We start from the raw sequence: 19,055 nt of genomic DNA on the forward strand, positions 1-19,055 counted from the left end.
CTGTAGTGCTGAGGCGGCACGGAGCGGGGCGGGACCCGCGGCTGGGCGCGCAGGCGCGGCGGGGCTGAGCTGAGGCCGGCGGGGTGCGCGCAGGGCGGTCGCGGGAAGCAGAGAGTGCCCGGGGCCGCTGCGATGCTGCTCCACCGCTGCCCGTCCGCCGGCCGAGGTACCGTACCGTACCGTACCGTGCCGTGCCGTGCCGTGCAGGGGCGGCGGGAGGGGCCGGGGCCGGGGCCGGGGCTGCGGCCGGGGCCGGGCTGGGGCGGCCGCTCGGCGGGGCGGGTGGGGCCGGCGGCTGGCGCGGCGCCGAGGGGAGCAAAGGTCGCGGCTGGGTCGCGCAGCTGTCCGGGCGGCCGCGGGGCCGGAGCGGGTTGGGGGTCCTGTCGCTCCCCTGCCCGGGACTTCGGTGGGCCCGCAGGAGGGAGGACAGGGCTGCCAGCACCCCAGCTCTGTGATACTGACGAGCTTTATTCACCTGCAACGGGGTGCGTAGAAAGATGGGCGGGTTTTTGGAGCGACACTAGGAGTTACCTGTTTTAAAGGGTAAAATAAAGCGGTGGACCGAGTGCTCTTGCTCGGGAAGTAGTTGTGGAGACAGCATCCCCGGCAGCTGTTGCTCAAGAGGTGCCGCAGAGCAGAGTTTCTCTTTGGGGATCGCCTGGCGTTTCCCATCGCGTTCCGCGCCCGTGCGCTCTCCGCAGCGGCGTGGCTCAGGCTCAGTGCGCTCCCCGGGGACAACCTGCCCGTCCAGCGTTTGCGCCCACCTTTGCTATCATCTGGCGTGTTCTGAGCACAGTCTCGCTTCCTTTGCGGATATGCGAAATAATTGTTTGGTTTGGTTTGTTTGTTTTAATATGCTGTGTGATTCTTGGTACCATCAGCTATGGTCAAATAAAATTAAAAAGTCCTGAAAGTTAAGTTAAAGTTTCATAATATATATGTATGGGTGTAGTTGTTACCAACCTTACGAAGTACTCGTTCTCATAGCCTGCCTGGTTGCAGGTAAAGGATAACTAAGAGTCATGAGGTGGTATGATAGTAGCTTTTATATTATGTTGGTTAGGTACAGAACTTGCCTTAAGTAACCAACATGGATAAAACACTTGCTACCTTGTATATAGACACCTCTGTCCTAGCTGTCGCTGGGCAGGGTTTTGACACAGGATGCTTGTGCTGGCCTTGCCAATTGCCATTCTCAACTAAACATTTCAGTCATAGCACGTTGGTGATTTTACTTATGCAGTTTTGCAGAAATACTCCACTTTAAATATGGCATTATTCTTCATCCCCTGAAAATAGGGAGTTCTTTAAGGAAGGAAAATTATTAGTCAAGGTGCATAAGTTCACATACCTTTTAACTATAACCAGTTTTCATTCTAACCACAGTAAGTTTTTTTACTACAAATCACACACTTATTTCTTTCTGAAAGAGGAAAATATGACATGTAATAGCCCTCTGAACAGAGTCCTGGTTTGGTAATTTGAAACTCCATTTTGGTCCATTTGCTTACAAAGAAATTCTAATTTGTTCTCACAGCAATTACTGTATCTGCAGCAAAGGTAAAGGTTACCTATATCTACTGTTCCTAGCTTTGGCTAAGCACATGTGGGTTTAAGTCTGTGCTTTTATTGTAGACGATAGCATTTACTTTAGATGAACTGTCTTGTATTAGTAGCCCAAAGTGTGTGTCACAACATATGCTGAGATGTCAGAAGAATTGAACTTGCATGTCCTGTTTCTGCAGTTGTTTGGTCATTTTTAATGAAGTCTGAAATAAACCTTTTGAAGTTCAAAATTAAAACTTAAAGTGTTTCACCTGTGTACACACATGTTATTTTATGTCAGCTGTGCATGGCTGGCCTGTTTACTGAGTGAAGAATTATTAAAGGGGTAGTTTCTGAGTTTTTTTTTCCCCTGATAAAAAATTACACAGCATCCTCCTAACTTGAAAATTTAGAAATCTGTGTTTATGGGTCCTCATCTTCACATCACCTGGTAGCCTTTGGGAGGGGGAAGCTGTCATATTTGTCGTGCCACTTGCATCTCTGAAATTTTGAATACTTTGGAAAGCAGCTGATTTGACAACGTTGTTTCCTGGTTTTGCAGCACGTCAGTGCTTTCATGCTCTAAAGCTGATAAAGAAAGATTGCCTTCTGTCGCTACGGGTCTCAAGATGTGCCTCTACAGCCTCTGTGCCTCGCATAACTACACATTACACAATTCACCCTCGGGACAAAGACAAACGATGGGAAGGTAAGTGAAACATTGCATTCTTTAAAAGCCACTTTGTTGTTATTATTATTATTATTAGTGCTGAGTTTCAAAGACACTAAAATGTGTTGCTTTTTTTTCTTTTTATGGAAATTCTGTACACTTGAATATAATAATAATACTTCAAATGAAATTTTTGGTTGCTATGTCACAATGAATGTCTTTAGTGCTATAAAATAGCATCAGATTAACCTTTATGCTTGTTCTTGTAACGAAAATATATAAGCGGCTTTTGGTTTAGTGGTTATCACAAGATTTAGTTCTGTACAGTGTGTATCTGCTTGGTGTTTTCAGTTGTTCTTACCACGAGGGTTTAGGCTTAGTGAAAGAGAGGTTGAAATAAATTGGAGATTGGGTTATTATTACCATTTTTTTCTATTGAAGGGGTAAACATGGAAAGATTTGCAGAGGAAGCTGATGTTGTCATTGTTGGAGGAGGCCCTGCAGGCCTTTCTGCAGCCATTCGCCTCAAACAGTTGGCTGCTGAGCACAGCAAAGAAGTGCGTGTTTGTCTGGTGGAAAAGGCTTCTCAGATTGGTGCACATACATTGTCTGGTGCTTGTCTTGAGCCAAGGTCCTTGGAAGAACTCTTTCCAGACTGGAAAGAGCGAGGGGTATGTATAAGCATATAAGCACTGAAGTTAATTACTAATTACTTGTAATGAATTTCATATCTGACTCATTCTGGTATCAGTTAGTACCTGGTGTCATTAGTAATTAGTACTATTTTAAAATACATCGATGAAACAAACAAAAACAGTTACTTTCTTTTTAGTCTGTTTCCTGTAGTGTGACAGTGCTGGAAGTTTTCTGTCTTCACAGATACGCTGTGGCCTTTGCTTTTCTCTGTAGCAGTCTTACTGCATATATACAATATATCTGATGCAGCCTGGGGTGCCCTGCACTTGTTGCCTTTGTGCAGAATGTGGCTCCTGTGCTCGAGCAGGAAGATGTTTGGTTCTTACCAATGGCTTGTTACTTGTTACTTCTGCACAATAGCTCTTCATAGAAGTGACACAGAGTACGCTGACTTCTGTGCAGAAACTGTGGTGTAACAAAGGCCTAAGATGATTTTAGAAGGGAGGATAGCAGGAAATGAGCTGCCATCTCCCAGAACAGCCATCTGCCTGCTGTCACCTGAGAGCTGCAAGAAGTCAGGCATCAGCTCTTTGATTTGCCTTGCTGTGATAAATATGCAAGTTGAACTGCCTTCTTTAGAAAGGTCTGGAATATTGATGTAATACACGCCTGTGTGCAGTAGATGTTTTTTGCAAGGCCATATTTCATTTTTTTAACCTCAGTAGTTGTGTTGATTCTTGCCTGATGACTGCCTCATAAAGTACTTTGTATCTTGATACCTTCCTAGAGGAGTGCTATACTAAACCTGTACTTGACTGCTAGTTTGTTTGATTTTGTTGTTTCTGTTGGATTAGCAAGGAAAACATAACTCTGTTTCTTCTGTTCTGTTTTTTGTAGGCTCCACTTAATACTCCTGTAACTGAAGACAAGTTTGGCATTTTAACAGAGACATCTAGAATTCCAGTGCCAATTCTTCCAGGTAAAGTTTAGTGAGGAAGAAGGGAGTCAACTTACAGTGTGTCTTTTTCAACTTCTCCATGAATCAAAACAAGTTTGATTCAATGTAGTGCAGCAAGGGTATGTAGAATGTAATAGGTTACAATGATACACTCCGTGTAGGTGATGGCTGTGATAACACATGACATTACCGTGAAGATAGTAGCTGTAGATGTGACATCTGCTGTATACAGCTTCAGTTATTTTGCTCAGTGTCCTATGTTTTACATGTGTGTGTGTCTTTTTCTGCCTAGGACTTCCGATGGTTAATCATGGAAATTACATAGTACGTCTGGGCCACTTTGTGAGTTGGCTAGGTGAACAAGCAGAAGCTTTGGGTGTTGAGATATATCCAGGCTATGCAGCAGCTGAGGTACTAATGACATCAGTGTGTGTATATGAAAAGTGGCTTTGGAACCCCCTTCAGTGTAGTCATGATAATTTGTACACGTACAACATTCATTTTAACAGATATGTATTGTGAAAACTTTCTGTGTCTCAATTCCCTGGCTCAGATCCAGAAAAGTGCAAGTGGATCATACAGTGTGCGAATGAATACATAACCTTCATGTTTGAACATTAAAGTCATGGTGCTTAGAAGTTCTGCTTTAGAACTTTTAATGAATGGATTCAAGCTACAGATCATTACAATGGTTTTTTTGTTTGTTTGTTTCAATATTTCTAAAGGTACTTTTTCATGAAGATGGTAGTGTGAAAGGGATAGCAACCAATGATGTAGGCATTCAGAAGGATGGAGCACCTAAAGTAAGTATCTATCTTCCCTATAACTAGGGGTCTAATTATGAAAATTGTGATACATCTGCTTCTACTGCCATCAGTAGTCTTGCTGCAGCGTAAGACAAGTTGTAAAATTCAGGACCTGTCTTACCTTTCTGCATTTAACTGGATCAATTACCTGTGAAAGTTCTGGTCTCAGAACATTGTCAAATACTTCTGAGATTAGTAGAAAAACCTGTCTCAGAAAAGATGTCTTGAAGGAGATATTGTAAGAGTGTTTTGGCATATGTGAACTCAGGAAACAAAGGAAAGAAGTCCAGGAGCTCCTGGGAAAAAAGTCCAAAGGTGAAATAGAAAGCTATATCCAGCTGGTAGCTAGCAGCATGCAAGAGTGTGCTTCTGGCTGGTTTGGTTTCCTTTGTATTTACAGTTGTAGTTGCACTTGCTGATTGTCTACATTGTGGGGGCAAGGTACACACTGGATCTTTTTACCTTTATGCTGGTTGCTCATGTTTCTGCATCCAGAAGGTGACTACCTGCCTAAGTGTCAGGCTTGAATTTTTGATTTTTCAGTGCAATCCAGCACCTACCCTAAGTGTGCTGTTTCCCTATATAATGTGTTGGGAGAATGTGGCACCTCAGAGCTACTCGGAACAATTTTCACACAGAATTATTTGACTACATCAGTTAGGAGTACAAGTTTTTTCTTAACATTTACTTTAGAAAAGAAAGTTTCTTTCTAGTTTCCTAGAGTTTCAAAGAGGTATTCACGTCCACATACAGTGTAGGCTGGTTTTCCCCATTTAAGGCAGGGAATGAGAAGAAAAGACTCATACTTGTTTTGAGAGAATGCAGCCAGTGGAGGAGTAAAGTATTTTTCCAGTGTAATATTGTGTATCTGATGTAGGGGACAGACATGCTCTGGTTTTCCAGTGCATGTTTTGTCCAGAAGGTGGCACAAGGAACGTGTGCAGCTTCTATGGTAATGAAGATTTATTGGGAGTTTGGTTTTTTTTTAAGATGCAAGTAACGATTTTAGGTATATTTTTAACATACTTGAAACATAGATTTTTTTTTTTCCCCATTTGTTCTGGAAGAATGTATCTCTTAATTCCTTTAATGTACATAGTGAGTGTGCCACTACTGCAGCTTTTTTTACTGCACTACCACTCAATTCAGATGTTTTAGCTGTCAGTTAGGTCAGCTGGTACTACCTCCAGTGCATGAAGGTTCAGGTAAATAGATGCAGTTTGTATAACCTCCAAGGCAAGAATATCTTCAGTGTATTTCTACGGAGCCTAATCAAATAGACTGGTTAATGAATAGACTTTCACCTTGCAGTCAGCCAACCAAATAAAAATGACAGTAATAAAAATACATTGTAAAAAGTTGCACATTGATTCTTCTGTAGATGCTGGAGGAAGTTATTAACTCTGAAATACAACTCTGTCACATTACAAAAATGTTTCAAATTCATGAATTTCTAATATTTACAATGTAGAGTTGCAATTAATTTGTTTTATGTAAATCTACTTCAAAGTGGATATTAGATATTTTTAATCTTAAATCAAGAGGTAACTTTTAGTATTTTGTAAAATTAATTCAAAGAGTACAAAAATTTGGCAAAATCTTGTGACTCATGTTGAAATGTAATTCTCAACTAGAGGGAACATTTTCATTTGGTAGCCTTCTTCAGAGTCTTACAGCCTGTAAGTTACAAGCAGATTACACCTGAGAGACAATTCAAAGGTAAAACAGTAAGCTTCTCTTGGACCTATGCTGGCTTACCTTGAGATAGTTTAATTGGGTACTGCTGGAGATCGTCATGCAAAACTGTTTTCCTTGTCTTTTTCCACATTAAACTTTCTGACTGAAATCAAGCTCTTTTTTTAATTAAAAAAACCTTCAAATATAATCTATATTCTTGTCCAGTGGGCTCATAGATGCAGGTGATGTAGTCATACCATGGTATGCCAGTTCCTTTTATCTGATTCTCGATCTCATTGTTGGAATTTTTAATGAGAATTTTTTTATAATTATATTTTATTTTAGTTTAATTTTACTGTATGTCTTAACATGCAAGATTGCAGTAATGTCATAGTATCTTTATTCAGAAGCAGTGGATCCTTTTGGGAGCAGGGGTAATGCAGGTTTTTGAGATATGGTAGTTGTCTAGTCTCTGTCGTGTGTTGGGGCACACACACACAAAATGTATTATTGCAATGTGACTTCATGAGCAAAAATTAAAGTGTAAAAAAATTACAGGTAAAGATTCTTTGTCAGAGTTCCTTTGCACCATGTAAATGAGCAGGTCTGATGTAAGTATCTTCTGATCTGGAAAAGATTCTCTTTTTCAGTGACAAAAAGTTCACTGTAGTGCTGCTTTGCTGGAATTCCCTTCTAAGACTTGCCAGGAGTTTGTCATGGTTAGGTGGAAAAGACAGCTGAACTAGAACCATAACTTGCAATGGTTTGAAGGCTCTGAGCTGTATTACCAAGTAGTGTAAAATCACTTTATTGCTCTCCATTTTCTTGCTGTGAGTTTGGTGTTGCACAGACCTAACTGCTGATGAAATTCTGTGCTTTTGCAGGCTACCTTTGAAAGAGGCTTGGAACTTCATGCTAAAGTCACAGTCTTTGCTGAAGGTTGTCATGGACATCTAGCTAAACAGCTGTACAAAAAATACAATCTAAGGGAGAACTGTCAACCCCAGAGCTATGGCATTGGACTGAAAGAGGTATCACTTACATAATGTTAACAATTAAGGAAAATACCATAAGACTTTAAGGCAGCTTCTATTTGCTAATTTGTGTAAGAGGTAAGAATTAAAGATTTTGAGTGACATTTTCAGGCTTCAGAATCTTTGCTACTCTGAAGCTGATCAGAGCAGATGCTCCCTGAATGTTGTGACTGTTCCATTTCAGCTGCTGCTTCTCTTGTATCTGTTATAACTAGAGGTACCTGTGAATCCACTCTGTTAACATTTGCAATTTATATTCATTTGTAAAATCTGCTTTCAGTACTTTTACTAAATGGGAGAGGAATTTGTGCTGCTTAATTTTAGGGGAGTTTAGTACATGAGGAGGGGAGGAAAAACTTTCTATGCACTTTCTGTATATTAATGAAAGAGGGAGAGAGGAGAGCTGTTCCAGATGATTAGTCGTGGTCTCTGAAACACCTTCTGGTTGAGGTTTTGTTTGAAAAAAAACCTCCCTTCATTGGACATATAAAATTGGGATAAGAATGGTGTTTCCTTTTTAATATATTCTATGGTCAGGAAATATTACTCATGAAAAACACCTGTAGTATTTCAGAGTATGTTCAGAGTTTTGACTATAACATATTCTTTATTTATTAAAGTATGTGCTTACAGCTACAAAATATTTGTTAAATTATTCGTTTACACTTCTGTAGAGAATAACCACTCTGTAAAGACATAATCTTAGTGACAGTTTATAATAGTGAGGTTGTCATTGAAGAAGAGTTTTCCTGCAGAGTTCCCTTGCTTCCAGAGGAGACTGTGTCTGCTCTAGCAAATGGTGCAGTCCAGTAGGAGGGGATCTGAAGTGAAATAGTTGGTGCTGATGAGCTGATATCCACACTATGCACGCCTCAGGTTTATTTTTACTTAGGACTGGCTGTGATCTAGTCCCATGCACTGAGAGCCCTTTCATGACTGGAATGCTTTAGATGGACTTTTAGGACCCTGTCTTACAGTTTAGTTTCACATGGGAAGAATCCAGTTCATGCCTTCCATCGTTGCTATATGATGCGAACCAAAGCACAGTAAGTGAGAGAAATCAGAAGTTCCACTCAAAAATCTTGTGCTCTTTAATCTAAACTGGAACATTAATGTAGGTATACCCTCCATGCTTGAGCTGATCTTGTGGTGCTTAACTGTCTTTTTGTCATTGAACTGTGCCTGGCATGTACCTCCATGGTAAAAAGATGTTTTGTGAAATGAGCAGAAAATGGACTCAATCCTGAAAACATGAAAATGCTTCTCTGAGTTCACCATGGGTCAGTGGAGTGCTGGAAATGTGTAGGAGACAGCAGAGACAGGACAATCTGTTTGACAGAAAATATTTAGATCAACTCAGGCATATTGCTTTGTCCTGACCTTGAAAAGCTTTCAAGATAATTCATAGAATCATATGAAAAAATAATGTTTTTAAAGTAAAAAGTCAACATAAGCATTGCATTCTGTAGCAGAAGTATGTGTCAAAGTCACTAATATTAGGAATCTTGTGGCTAAGTGAAAATTTTGGGTGTAGTACTGGAGTCTCAGTCACATTATCTGATATGTAACATTTAAAGAAAGAGGTCTTGGGAAAATCTTAAATGGTAATCTAAAAAAAATGTACTTAACAGCTAGTATTTTGCTGTCTGAATTTTTGCATTGCTCACAGCAGCAAATTAATTTTCTCCTATATGTAATTGTGTGTTTGTCTTTTATTATATTGTTGAAAGGCCATTACTTTGCAATCTGAAGTAATTTTTTGGTCATCTTCATTTCAGTTGTGGACTATTGATGAAAAGAAATGGAAGCCAGGAAGAGTGGAACATACTGTGGGTTGGCCTTTAGACAGACATACATATGGCGGATCCTTCCTTTATCACTTAAAGGAGCGTGAACCTTTAGTAGCTCTTGGATTTGTGGTAAGTGAAGTTAGTTTTTTTCATGCTTGCTTGTTGTTTGATCTTCATTTTTATGCAGTTTCTCTTCTCTGTTTTAATGAGAAAATTAAAATACAAGAATAGCAACAGACCAAATTTAATCCTTTCTCAGTCTTAATGAGATTATGGCCTTATTAGGGAATGCTAATTTGTCATATTAATCTGTCTTTAATCCAGTCTTTTATTGAGACCAACTGGAAAATTAATGAATCATTTCTTTGCAAACTAAGCAAATTTTTGTAAAGGCAAAACCAAATGACTACTCAAAACTGTGCTCAAAAAATTTCTGGAAATTAGGAAATCTAAATCACATGCACTTTGTACAATTCCATTTCCTAATTCATGTGTCAGCCTTGTGTGTAGCTCCACTTTTTGAGAGAAGCATATAAAGTGGAAGCACTGCAGTACTGTCCCTTTAATGTCCCTTTAATTTCTGAGTTCTTCACTTCGTTTTTGGTATTCTCCACCCTCATTGGCCGTGCTCTTTTTAACATCTGCTTTTCTAAATTGAGCAGGCAGCTTTTTCCTGCTTATTGCCTCTTTATCAGAAGTAGTGAGATCACTAGAGATAGTCTGGTGTCATTCTGGCAGCCAGTTGATGCAAGGAGCAAGGGTTGGAAATATTCTCTGTCACCTACAGCTCAAAATGAAAAATTGTTTACCCTGTGCATGTGCTTCAGCACAGATGTTGTATGAGTCAAGCACACAAACTGGACTTTTAGCAGCATGGGACTGAGCTGATTCTTCTGTCTCCTACATTTCAGAAAGATTACAGAATGTGTGAAAAGCTCTAATTTTGTGTTTTTCCATATTTCTTACAAAACAAACTTGTCAGCTTTTCTCAGACATGCATACTTGTCCTCTACAGACTTCCAGTACTGGAATTAATAAGTACATGCAGTTGATATTCAAATGCTGTTTGATTTTAGAAGGGCAGAGATCTGGTTCTCACAGAGAATGGCAGATAATCAGTAGTGTTCATATTCTCTCCAGTTCAGAGAGGAAAAAAATCAACTTTGTGAACACATAATCACTTTTTTGTCTTTGAACTTTACACCTATTTCAGTCTGAGATGATTCTTATAATAGGGTTATTTTACACTTATTTTGAAACTTGTTCATTAATTTTATCTTGTCAGGGAAGTAGGTGCAAGCACTTCACTAAAAGCAGCGAGCTGCCACAGAAATCAGTCTTGATTGCTGCTGACTCATGATATATTTTGTTATTTGTCCCAAATGAAGCTTACAGGAACCAGAAATAATCCCTTTCTCAAAAGAGACAAATTCAGCAACAGAATTCTTTTTAGAAATATCTTAAAGATGGGAAATGCAGAGTATATATTTGGGCAAATTCTCAAATGCATAAGAATCCTGGGCATCCAGCCCATTGGCAGTCCTTTTTCCCCCATTTTCTGCTTTCATCATTGCTCCCCTGTGCGTTATTACAATGGCTCACCTAATTGGAAATTATAATTGACTACTAAACAATTTGAAGAACTGTTTAAAGTATGTGAGAACAAGGACATAACAATCAAAAAATAATTGTTTACCTTTTCCTTCAGCTTTTCTAGGGCAGAGGTTGAAACACAAATTTAAAACAAATTTTCATGCTTATCCCATCCATTAAACCATGCTTAATTCAATGTCTTTTATTCCAAAGACAACTGAAAGGTGGTTTCAGTGCAATTAAATACTTTCCTTATTTCAGGTGGGGCTGAGAGCAGACTTGTAGCAGCAAATTTTCAGATTTGCTTCTGCTGTACTGTTAATAGGATGTAATTTTGGCAGTAGTTTAAGTAGAAAGATTCTGAGATTGCTTTAGTATAAAACAGATTTAAGGACTTAATGTGGTAATATGCAATTGCTTAAATTTCAATTTTTTGTTGAAATGTCATGTCTTGTTTTTATTAATGTGCACTTTTTCTTTTTTTAAGGTTGGTTTAGATTATCAAAATCCCTATTTGAACCCATTTAGGGAATTTCAGAGGTGGAAGCACCATCCTAGTGTACAGCCTACTTTGGAGGGTGGAACAAGGATTGCCTACGGTGCCAGAGCATTAAATGAAGGTGGTATCCAGGTAATTTTTTTCGTGATGTTTTGGTCTGTGGGTTCTCTATAGCCATGGATTTAGTGCTGTAGATTTGGGTTGCATGCTATACCAAGTGTTTTGCTGGACAGAAAAGCCATCTTGTCTTGCTGGGTACTGGCTGCTGAGATTTTTTAGACTTAGGCTCTGTCACTGAAAATCTTCTGACGTATTCCTTTCTAAATGAAATACAGAATTATAGAAACATTTAGGTTGGAAAAAACCATTTACATCATTGAGTCCAGTTGTTAGTCCACCACTGCCAAGTTCACCACTAGCCGTGTCCCTAAGTGCCACATCTGTATATCTTTTATATATATCCATGGACAATGACTCAACCACTTCCCTGGGCAGCTTGTGCAAGTGTTTGACAACCCTTCCGTGAAGGTATTTTTCCTAATATCCGACCTAAACCTCCTCTGGCACAACTTGAGGCACTTTCCTCCCTTCCTGTCACTTTGTTACCTGGGAGAAGAGACTGACCCTCACCTCAGTACAACCTCTTTTCAGGCATTCTTTGAGAGCAATAAGGTCCCCCCTGAGCCTTCTTTGCTCCAGGCTAAACACCTCGAGCTCCCTCAGCTGCTCCTCATAAGACCTGAGCTCCAGACCCTTTGTGAGCTCCTTTGCCCTTCTCTGCACACACTCCAGTGCTTCAGTGTCTTGTGAGGGGCCCAAAACTGCACTAAGGATTCAAGATACAGCATCACCAGTGCCAACTACACAGGAGTAATCACTGCCCTGGTCCTGCTGGACGCACTGTTGCTGATCCAGGTCAGGGTGCCACTGGCCTTCACTGGTCACCTGGGCACATGCTGGCTCATGTTCAGCTGCCTGTTGACCAGCACCTCTATGTGCTTTTTTTCTGGGCAGTTTTCCAGCCACTCTGCCCAAGCCTAAGGCACTGCATGGGGCTGTTGTAACCCAAGGACAGGACCCAGCACTTTGCCTTACTGGATGTTGGTAAAATTGGCCTTGGTCCATAAATAAATACATCCTGTCCAGATCCCTTTGCAGCAGACCAACACTCCCACCTAGCTTTGTGCTGCCTGCAAACTGACTGAGGGTGCACTCAATCCCCTTACCCAGGTCATTGATAAAGATATTTAACAGGGCTGCCCCCAGTACTGAGCCCCGGTGAGCCCCACTAGTGACCAGATGCCAATGGTATGCAACTCCATTCACCAACACTCCAAGCCCAGACATTCAGACAGTTTTTTACCCAGCAAAGAGTGTTTGTCCAAGCCATGAGCAGCCAGTGAAGTGGAACTTCCATTGCAGTCAAGTATGTTCAGCAGCAAAGATACCACAGACAATCCTTTGTTTTGCCTGGAATCTTGAAGAAGACAGGGTAGTACCACTCATCTGTTCCTGTGGGGTCTTCCAAATTACTTGTTTATCCTAGCAAAAGGAACTCCTTTTCAGTGCTTGAGCCTTAAGTCACTGATGGTGCTGAAATTGTAATGTAGTTTGGTAGGTAAATCTTTACTTCTTCAAGTACAAATACTTTGAGTTTCTTTCATGTACAGCTTTGAATTTCTGCTTTTGGGGAAAGTGGAATACTTCATTTTCTTGAGTAGTGTAAAAGGTAAAATTTTGTATATGTATTCATCAAGACTTAATGTTAGCTGAAAGGGCTGGAAAAGCTTGCAAAAAATGGTCTAGACTTTATATTTAACAGTTTTAAAGTACTTGCAACCTGTTAGCTTCTCATCTTGAAGCACAGGCCATGGCAGTGTGTTGTGTACTCCCACATCCACTTTCTAGATATTCCTTTCAGTTTGGACCTTAAAAGTAGCCTGAGAGTTCGTGATCTGCACCTGTGTTGGGGCTGTTCCACTCTGCCCTCTGACTACTTTGCCTTTCCTTCTTGAACCTCTTCTTCTTAGTGTAAATATGGCTTCAAGCAGCTTTTGCAATACAAGTGGAATTTCAGCAGCAGTGTAACTCTTGTCACAGTCACGTGGAGTTAAGCTTTGACCCCAGCATGCATTCCTGGGAATGTGTCATGTGGGCTCAGGAAGCAACTTCTTGATTACACCCATGATGCACATTTAATCAATCTGCGCATTGATTCTCCCTACTCTGCAGTGGAAATATATCATGTTGTAACACAGCCGTGTTACTGGCTTATTTCAAAAACTATTGCCGCTCCATTATTAACACAGATAAGATACAAAATACTGAGATGTTTTAATCTAGACATTTATGCAAGAGGGGCTTCTTTTTCCACCTTGTGCACTTGTCTATCACCGACAGTCATTGAATTTCTGGCTTTGGTGAAGTAGCCAGATGGTAACTTTAATTACATCCTCCTCATACTCAAAACCTATGACTGAAAGAGGACTTTTTTTAAAGTCACTTAAAGACTTAATTGTGCTAAGTTACACAGTCAGTAGAACTACAGCTCTTGCACATCTCTGCCTCATTTTTGACTTCTTTTCTGGATTTAAACCAACATGTCCTTTACCTTGCATTGTTCCTAATATAAAAGCATGCTTTGTTTTGTTATTTTTTGGTGTTTTTTTTAAATTTCCTGTAGATCGATTTGTCTAGTAGATCATAAAGTCACACTTTTAAAAGAGTTTAATACGTGGCTTCAGTAAAAAAAAAGCTTTATTGATGATTCACTTCAGATGAGTTTTAAGATTAGCTCTTCTTTTGCATGTGTTGCTTTGATTAATAGCTGTAGCAGTCTGACTCATTTGTATCACTTTTGCCCAGGAATATTTTCTTATGTAAGTCATTCTGTAGCTCATTTTTGATTTTGGTAACAGTGTTGCATCAAATAGGTGGATAGAATTACCATCAACCTCAGCGTTTTTGTCTATTATAGACAACCTTATGACCATGATCTTCAGAATTTAGCACAGAGTTAAGTGGGGGAGAGAGTGCACGTGGTTTTTGGGGTATGTGGAAGGATCAGAGTTTAGTAACTTAATGTCTGTAGCTACTATTTCTTATGTTTATTAAAATTGCAAAATGGAGCAGTTAAATTCCCATGCACTCTCTATTTTGTCTCCATTTTATCAAAAACTTTTGAAATGTTTAAGAGTTTTATGGAAGAAATAGAAGGTGGTGTGGTTGTTGAGCAGTGTATGTTAAAAATATCAGGGGGAAAAGTCTTTATATTGATAACCCATTCAAGTGTCAAATATTAGAGTCACTTAACAGATTTTTAAGGCCTGGGCTGAGCTAAGAGGAGGCAGAAGGTGAGGTTTCCTGTCTGCTGGAAAGACTGCAGGGAGCAGGTGTCTGCCTTTCTCCAAACCAGTCTTGTTTTGTGTCTGTATCTCAGAGGCAGGGAGGGCTTGTGCCATGCTGGCATGATGTGTTTCTTCCACTGACTGTGAAGACAAACACCAAGTGCCATAGTATTAATAATGAGAATTACTACCAAAGCTGCAGTACGTGCTACCTTCTGTGTTACATGACTAGTCTTTAATCTCATTTATTCTTTAGAAGTATGTGCATATTACATGAAACCCAAGAAATTTTATTTTTCATTAAATAAAACTACTAGTTTTGGGTAAAGTTATTTAGACTACTGCAAAATGAATTCTTTCAGACAGTTTTAATAAAAGCAGGGTGCTAGATTAAGAAGTGCTGCTCAGAACTAAAGACTTTTGGAGGAAGGGTATGTTCAAAATCTACCTTCAGCAATTTGAGATTTAGGCTTTGATCAGAGCTTTCTGCTCAAAGTTCTGCAGTCAGTCTGCATTTTGAAGCTGCTCCCTGTCTAAAATCTTAATCCCCTTGGTAGCTGAGGTATTCTTTAGTTAATATAGGTGTATAACATAGTATATTAATACTGTTGACCTGATATTTGCAAATCATCTGGCTGCATTGGGTTTGACTATACTCTATGATTTAGGCTTACAGAACAGGAGTAAAATGGTGATTTTGCACCAAAATGTATTTGTTGGCTGCTGAGCAACTTTTAAAATAAGGGGGAGGGGGACAAGCATAGCATTGTGCAGTTTCACAGAAAAATCTGTTTGATTTCCAGAATATTATTTTCACTTTAATAAAACAAGAACAAAACAACCACCTTTCTTTCTGTTTGCTCTTCAGTCAATACCCAAACTCACATTCCCAGGTGGATTATTAATTGGTTGCAGTCCTGGACTCATGAATGTTCCCAAGATCAAAGGAACACATACTGCAATGAAAAGTGGCATGTTGGCTTCAGAAGCCATCTTTAGTCAATTAATCAATGAAAATCTCCAATCAAAGACAATAGGTAAGATCACTGTATTCTAAGTTGTAATTATGTTGTGTTCAATTAGAACCAACTGACAGCAGTACTTAATCTGACTGGAGTAATTAGTGTCAATGTGACTAAATCATGAAATGGGTGTGTTTAAAATATATTTATTGTTTATTTACTATTGAGAATGTCAAATGATTTAAGAAAGAAATTACTATTTGCTTGGTTATTCATAAGTATTGATCCTACTGCTAGAACCTCTAATGGCCATCTGAAAAGTAAGCTTATGCTTCCTTATAAATAAACAAAAATAGTTTTGTTCCTACAAACATGTTAAAAATTATTGCTTCATGAGCCAAAAAATATTACTGAAAGACTGCCAAAACAGAAAAAAAAAAAAGGGAACAGATTACATGTAAGCAAAACTAGGTGAGATTTTTAAAATTTGCTCTTACTGTTGTTAGGATACTGTTGTTGTTCTGTCCTTTTTTCCTGTCATTTAATCTTTTAGTCATCTTGGTTTGAGACTATGTGTATTTTATTTTATATGTAATACAAGCACATTGAAGTCATCACCTGGTCACCTGCAGTCATTTGTTTAAGCCTTACTTGTCCCCTTAAATCTGTTAATAAAGTCAGTAGAGAGAGAATTAGAATTTCAGTCACTCTGGTGATAGACACTACAGCCAGCTGCCACATGATGATTATTTTAGAAATCTGTCTGTACTGGTAGATTCAGTCCTAATAAGAGCTCTCATTCAGCTGAAATGTTCCATACACAGAAGGTGTGCTGAACAATTAATGCTTCAACTAGACATGCCAAAATCCATCTGAAGCTATAAACACTGTTGATGGATAGCGTGCCACTCGTTTGATTAGAGACAGGTTTTATATGCTGTTTTCCAGTTTTGTCAAGGCTAGACTTTACAGATCACTTTCTTTTCTTTGCAGGGATAATGGGCTTCATGGGAAATACAGACTAAAGCATTTTCATATATAGAAAAGGCTTAAAACTGATTATTTATTCCTTTACAGTAGTAATGAAGAATGGTGAAGGGAAATATCTCTGATTTTCATTTGAAGAAACATTTTTTTCTAAAATAATTACTTGACTTCAACTACACTGCGGTAGATGTGTCAAATGTGCAGTGTCTAGTATTTGTAAAAAATACCATCAAAGAGTTTAAATCAAAAGTTTGCACTCAAATATATCTCATGAATGTGCTGATTACACAGGGAGAAATTAGCTAGCACTGGCATCATCCATTGGGCCATAGCCATAGTTACTGAAATGGGACTGTGGTTGCAAAACTTGCATGGAAAAAGCTTTTGAAATTGACATTAGAATTGCAAACCTGGCTTTGGATGACAAACTCTCCTGGTCAGAGCTCATATTCTGAGTGAATAGTTTTTATCCACAGAAGGGCTGGTGTAGCCACCTGTCTGATTATATTTTGCTGAGGTTTGAGGCAATTTAATGCTGCTTGTGGCTCACGTAATAGAGGCTACAAAGGAACAGTAGGTGTCTGCCAAAAAACAGGTCTCTTGATTCAAGAGGCAGAAACATGTTGTCAAGCATATTCCTAGCTTACAGTTCTGAAATTCTTGTTTTGCTGACTTCATTGCCAGCAGTTGCTTTTATTCAGCATTTATTTTTTTATTTGAAGGATAGCCTTGATGTACTATAGGTACCTAATTAGTAATGTACTGCCTTAGGACTTGATGTGCAAGAATATGAAGAGAACCTGAAAAAGTCCTGGGTCTGGAAAGAGCTGTATGCGGTGAGAAACATCCGACCATCCTGCCATAGCATACTTGGTGTGTATGGAGGAATGATTTACACAGGTATATTTTATTGGCTGCTGAGAGGAATGGAACCATGGACATTAAAACATCCAGGTAATTTCATTATCTCCTGAAGAAAACTTCAAATTCATGTATCAATCTTTTCTGATCTTAGTTTAAGCTAGTGCACATCTGGTCCAGTGGTAAGGCCTTAAAGTGTACAAAAGAAATTGATAGAGCATCGAAGCAGACTTTGACTTACTAGCTACCAAATAAAGTAAATGAAGAAATTAAAACACTGCTTAGTACAACTTAGTATAGTTTTTGTTTCATGAGAAAGGTTACCTTTTATGAAGTACTTCATTCTGATGACAAGCGAAGTTAAAACAGCTTAAATTGTTCTTTAGTAACTGCAAATTACAGTAATTCTATACTGAAACTTATTTAAAATATATTTAGGACCAGATTTTGCTAAACTCAAGCCAGCCAAAGACTGCACACCTATTGAATACCCAAAGCCCGATGGAAAAATCAGTTTTGATCTCCTGTCCTCTGTGGCTTTAAGTGGTACAAACCATGAACATGACCAGCCCGCTCATTTAACTCTCAAAGATGACAGTGTCCCTGTGAACAGGAACCTGGCTATATTCGATGGACCAGAGCAAAGATTTTGTCCTGCAGGTAGGTAACAAAAATGTATGTGTCAGCTGTTTCTGCAAGATGAAAAAGTACTTCAGGAAGGGTCCACCTGGCCTACTACTTACTTCAAGCATTCTATCCCAATTCTCCTCCTAGAAGGGGGTTCAATTGCAGATCTTAAAATATGTTAACAGTACTTCTGTGATGAAATAACTATTAAGCATGGAAGAAGGGAATTAAATCACATTACTAATGTACTTCCCTCATTACACTTGTTGGTGAACATACATGGAGGGAGAAACTGTTCAGTGAAGTGATAGCTCCCTTCTTGTCTTTGCAGGAGTCTATGAGTATGTTCCTCTGGAAACAGGAGAAGGATCAAGGCTGCAAATAAATGCTCAGAACTGTGTCCACTGCAAAACATGTGACATTAAAGACCCAAGTCAGAACATTAATTGGGTAGTACCTGAAGGTGGAGGAGGACCAGCTTATAATGGAATGTAAACTGACAGATCTATTCAGTGACTTCTGATCACCAACAAATATGTTGGAGTATTTTATGCTGCAGCATAATTAATGTACAGCACTGACTTGAATGTTAAAGAATTTGAGACTTATATGCCATTCTGAATTTTACAAATGACTGTTGCATTAAATGAAAAGTTGGTGCCTTCTGGTTAAACCCTAGCCTTATTTAAATAGGACTTCTTTACAGGAGCTATGGCAGGCAGAAGTTCTTCTCAGGACTGACAGAGGAGCTTTGGATCTTGGATTTACTACTGAAGTTCAGTGATAACAGGAGCCATATCCAGAATTGTGCGTATGGTGGAATAATTTAGTGCCCACCTTTAAAAAAAGTATTTTCTCTCTCTAGCTGGAGTGATTTACTATATGTAATCCTACGTGGCAGTCAGAGAAATAAATCAGTCTAGAAAATTGTCACTGCTTTTAAGTGTTCTATTTTACACCACATTTACAGTTGGGTTTTTTTTCTCCTGATGATTATAAGGAACACCTATTGTAAAGTGATTTTTTTAAAAAAATAGTACTTGCATCATCATTCTATGTCCAC

The 19,055-nt window shown here is 39.1% G+C and overlaps 1 protein-coding gene across 1 annotated transcript; it reads left to right on the forward strand.

Moving 5' to 3' along the window:
• Nucleotide 1: 1 nt before the first annotated feature.
• ETFDH (electron transfer flavoprotein dehydrogenase) lies at nt 2-18,925 on the forward strand. Its single transcript, XM_085058594.1, has 13 exons — nt 2-166; nt 2,108-2,254; nt 2,657-2,886; nt 3,749-3,830; nt 4,102-4,220; nt 4,535-4,612; nt 7,177-7,323; nt 9,105-9,245; nt 11,197-11,340; nt 15,424-15,592; nt 17,276-17,458; nt 17,804-18,025; nt 18,324-18,925. The coding sequence occupies exons 1-13, from the start codon at nt 133-135 to the stop codon at nt 18,485-18,487; spliced, it is 1,860 nt and encodes a 619-aa protein (XP_084914720.1). The 5' UTR covers nt 2-132; the 3' UTR covers nt 18,488-18,925.
• The last annotated feature ends 130 nt before the right edge of the window (nt 18,926-19,055 follow it).

The sequence above is a fragment of the Lichenostomus cassidix genome, chromosome 4 (assembly GCF_008360975.1).
Source record: "Lichenostomus cassidix isolate B80296 chromosome 4, HeHo_3.0, whole genome shotgun sequence".
NCBI lineage: Eukaryota > Metazoa > Chordata > Aves > Passeriformes > Meliphagidae > Lichenostomus > Lichenostomus cassidix.

Excerpts from the sequence above, each read along its gene's own strand:
- ETFDH (XM_085058594.1), top strand. The coding sequence starts at position 133 with ATGCTGCTCCACCGCTGCCCGTCCGCCGGCCGAG. Across the intron at positions 4,221-4,534 it reads CAGGCTATGCAGCAGCTGAG|GTACTTTTTCATGAAGATGG; the intron begins GTACTAATGACA and ends ATATTTCTAAAG. Across the intron at positions 7,324-9,104 it reads ATGGCATTGGACTGAAAGAG|TTGTGGACTATTGATGAAAA; the intron begins GTATCACTTACA and ends TCTTCATTTCAG.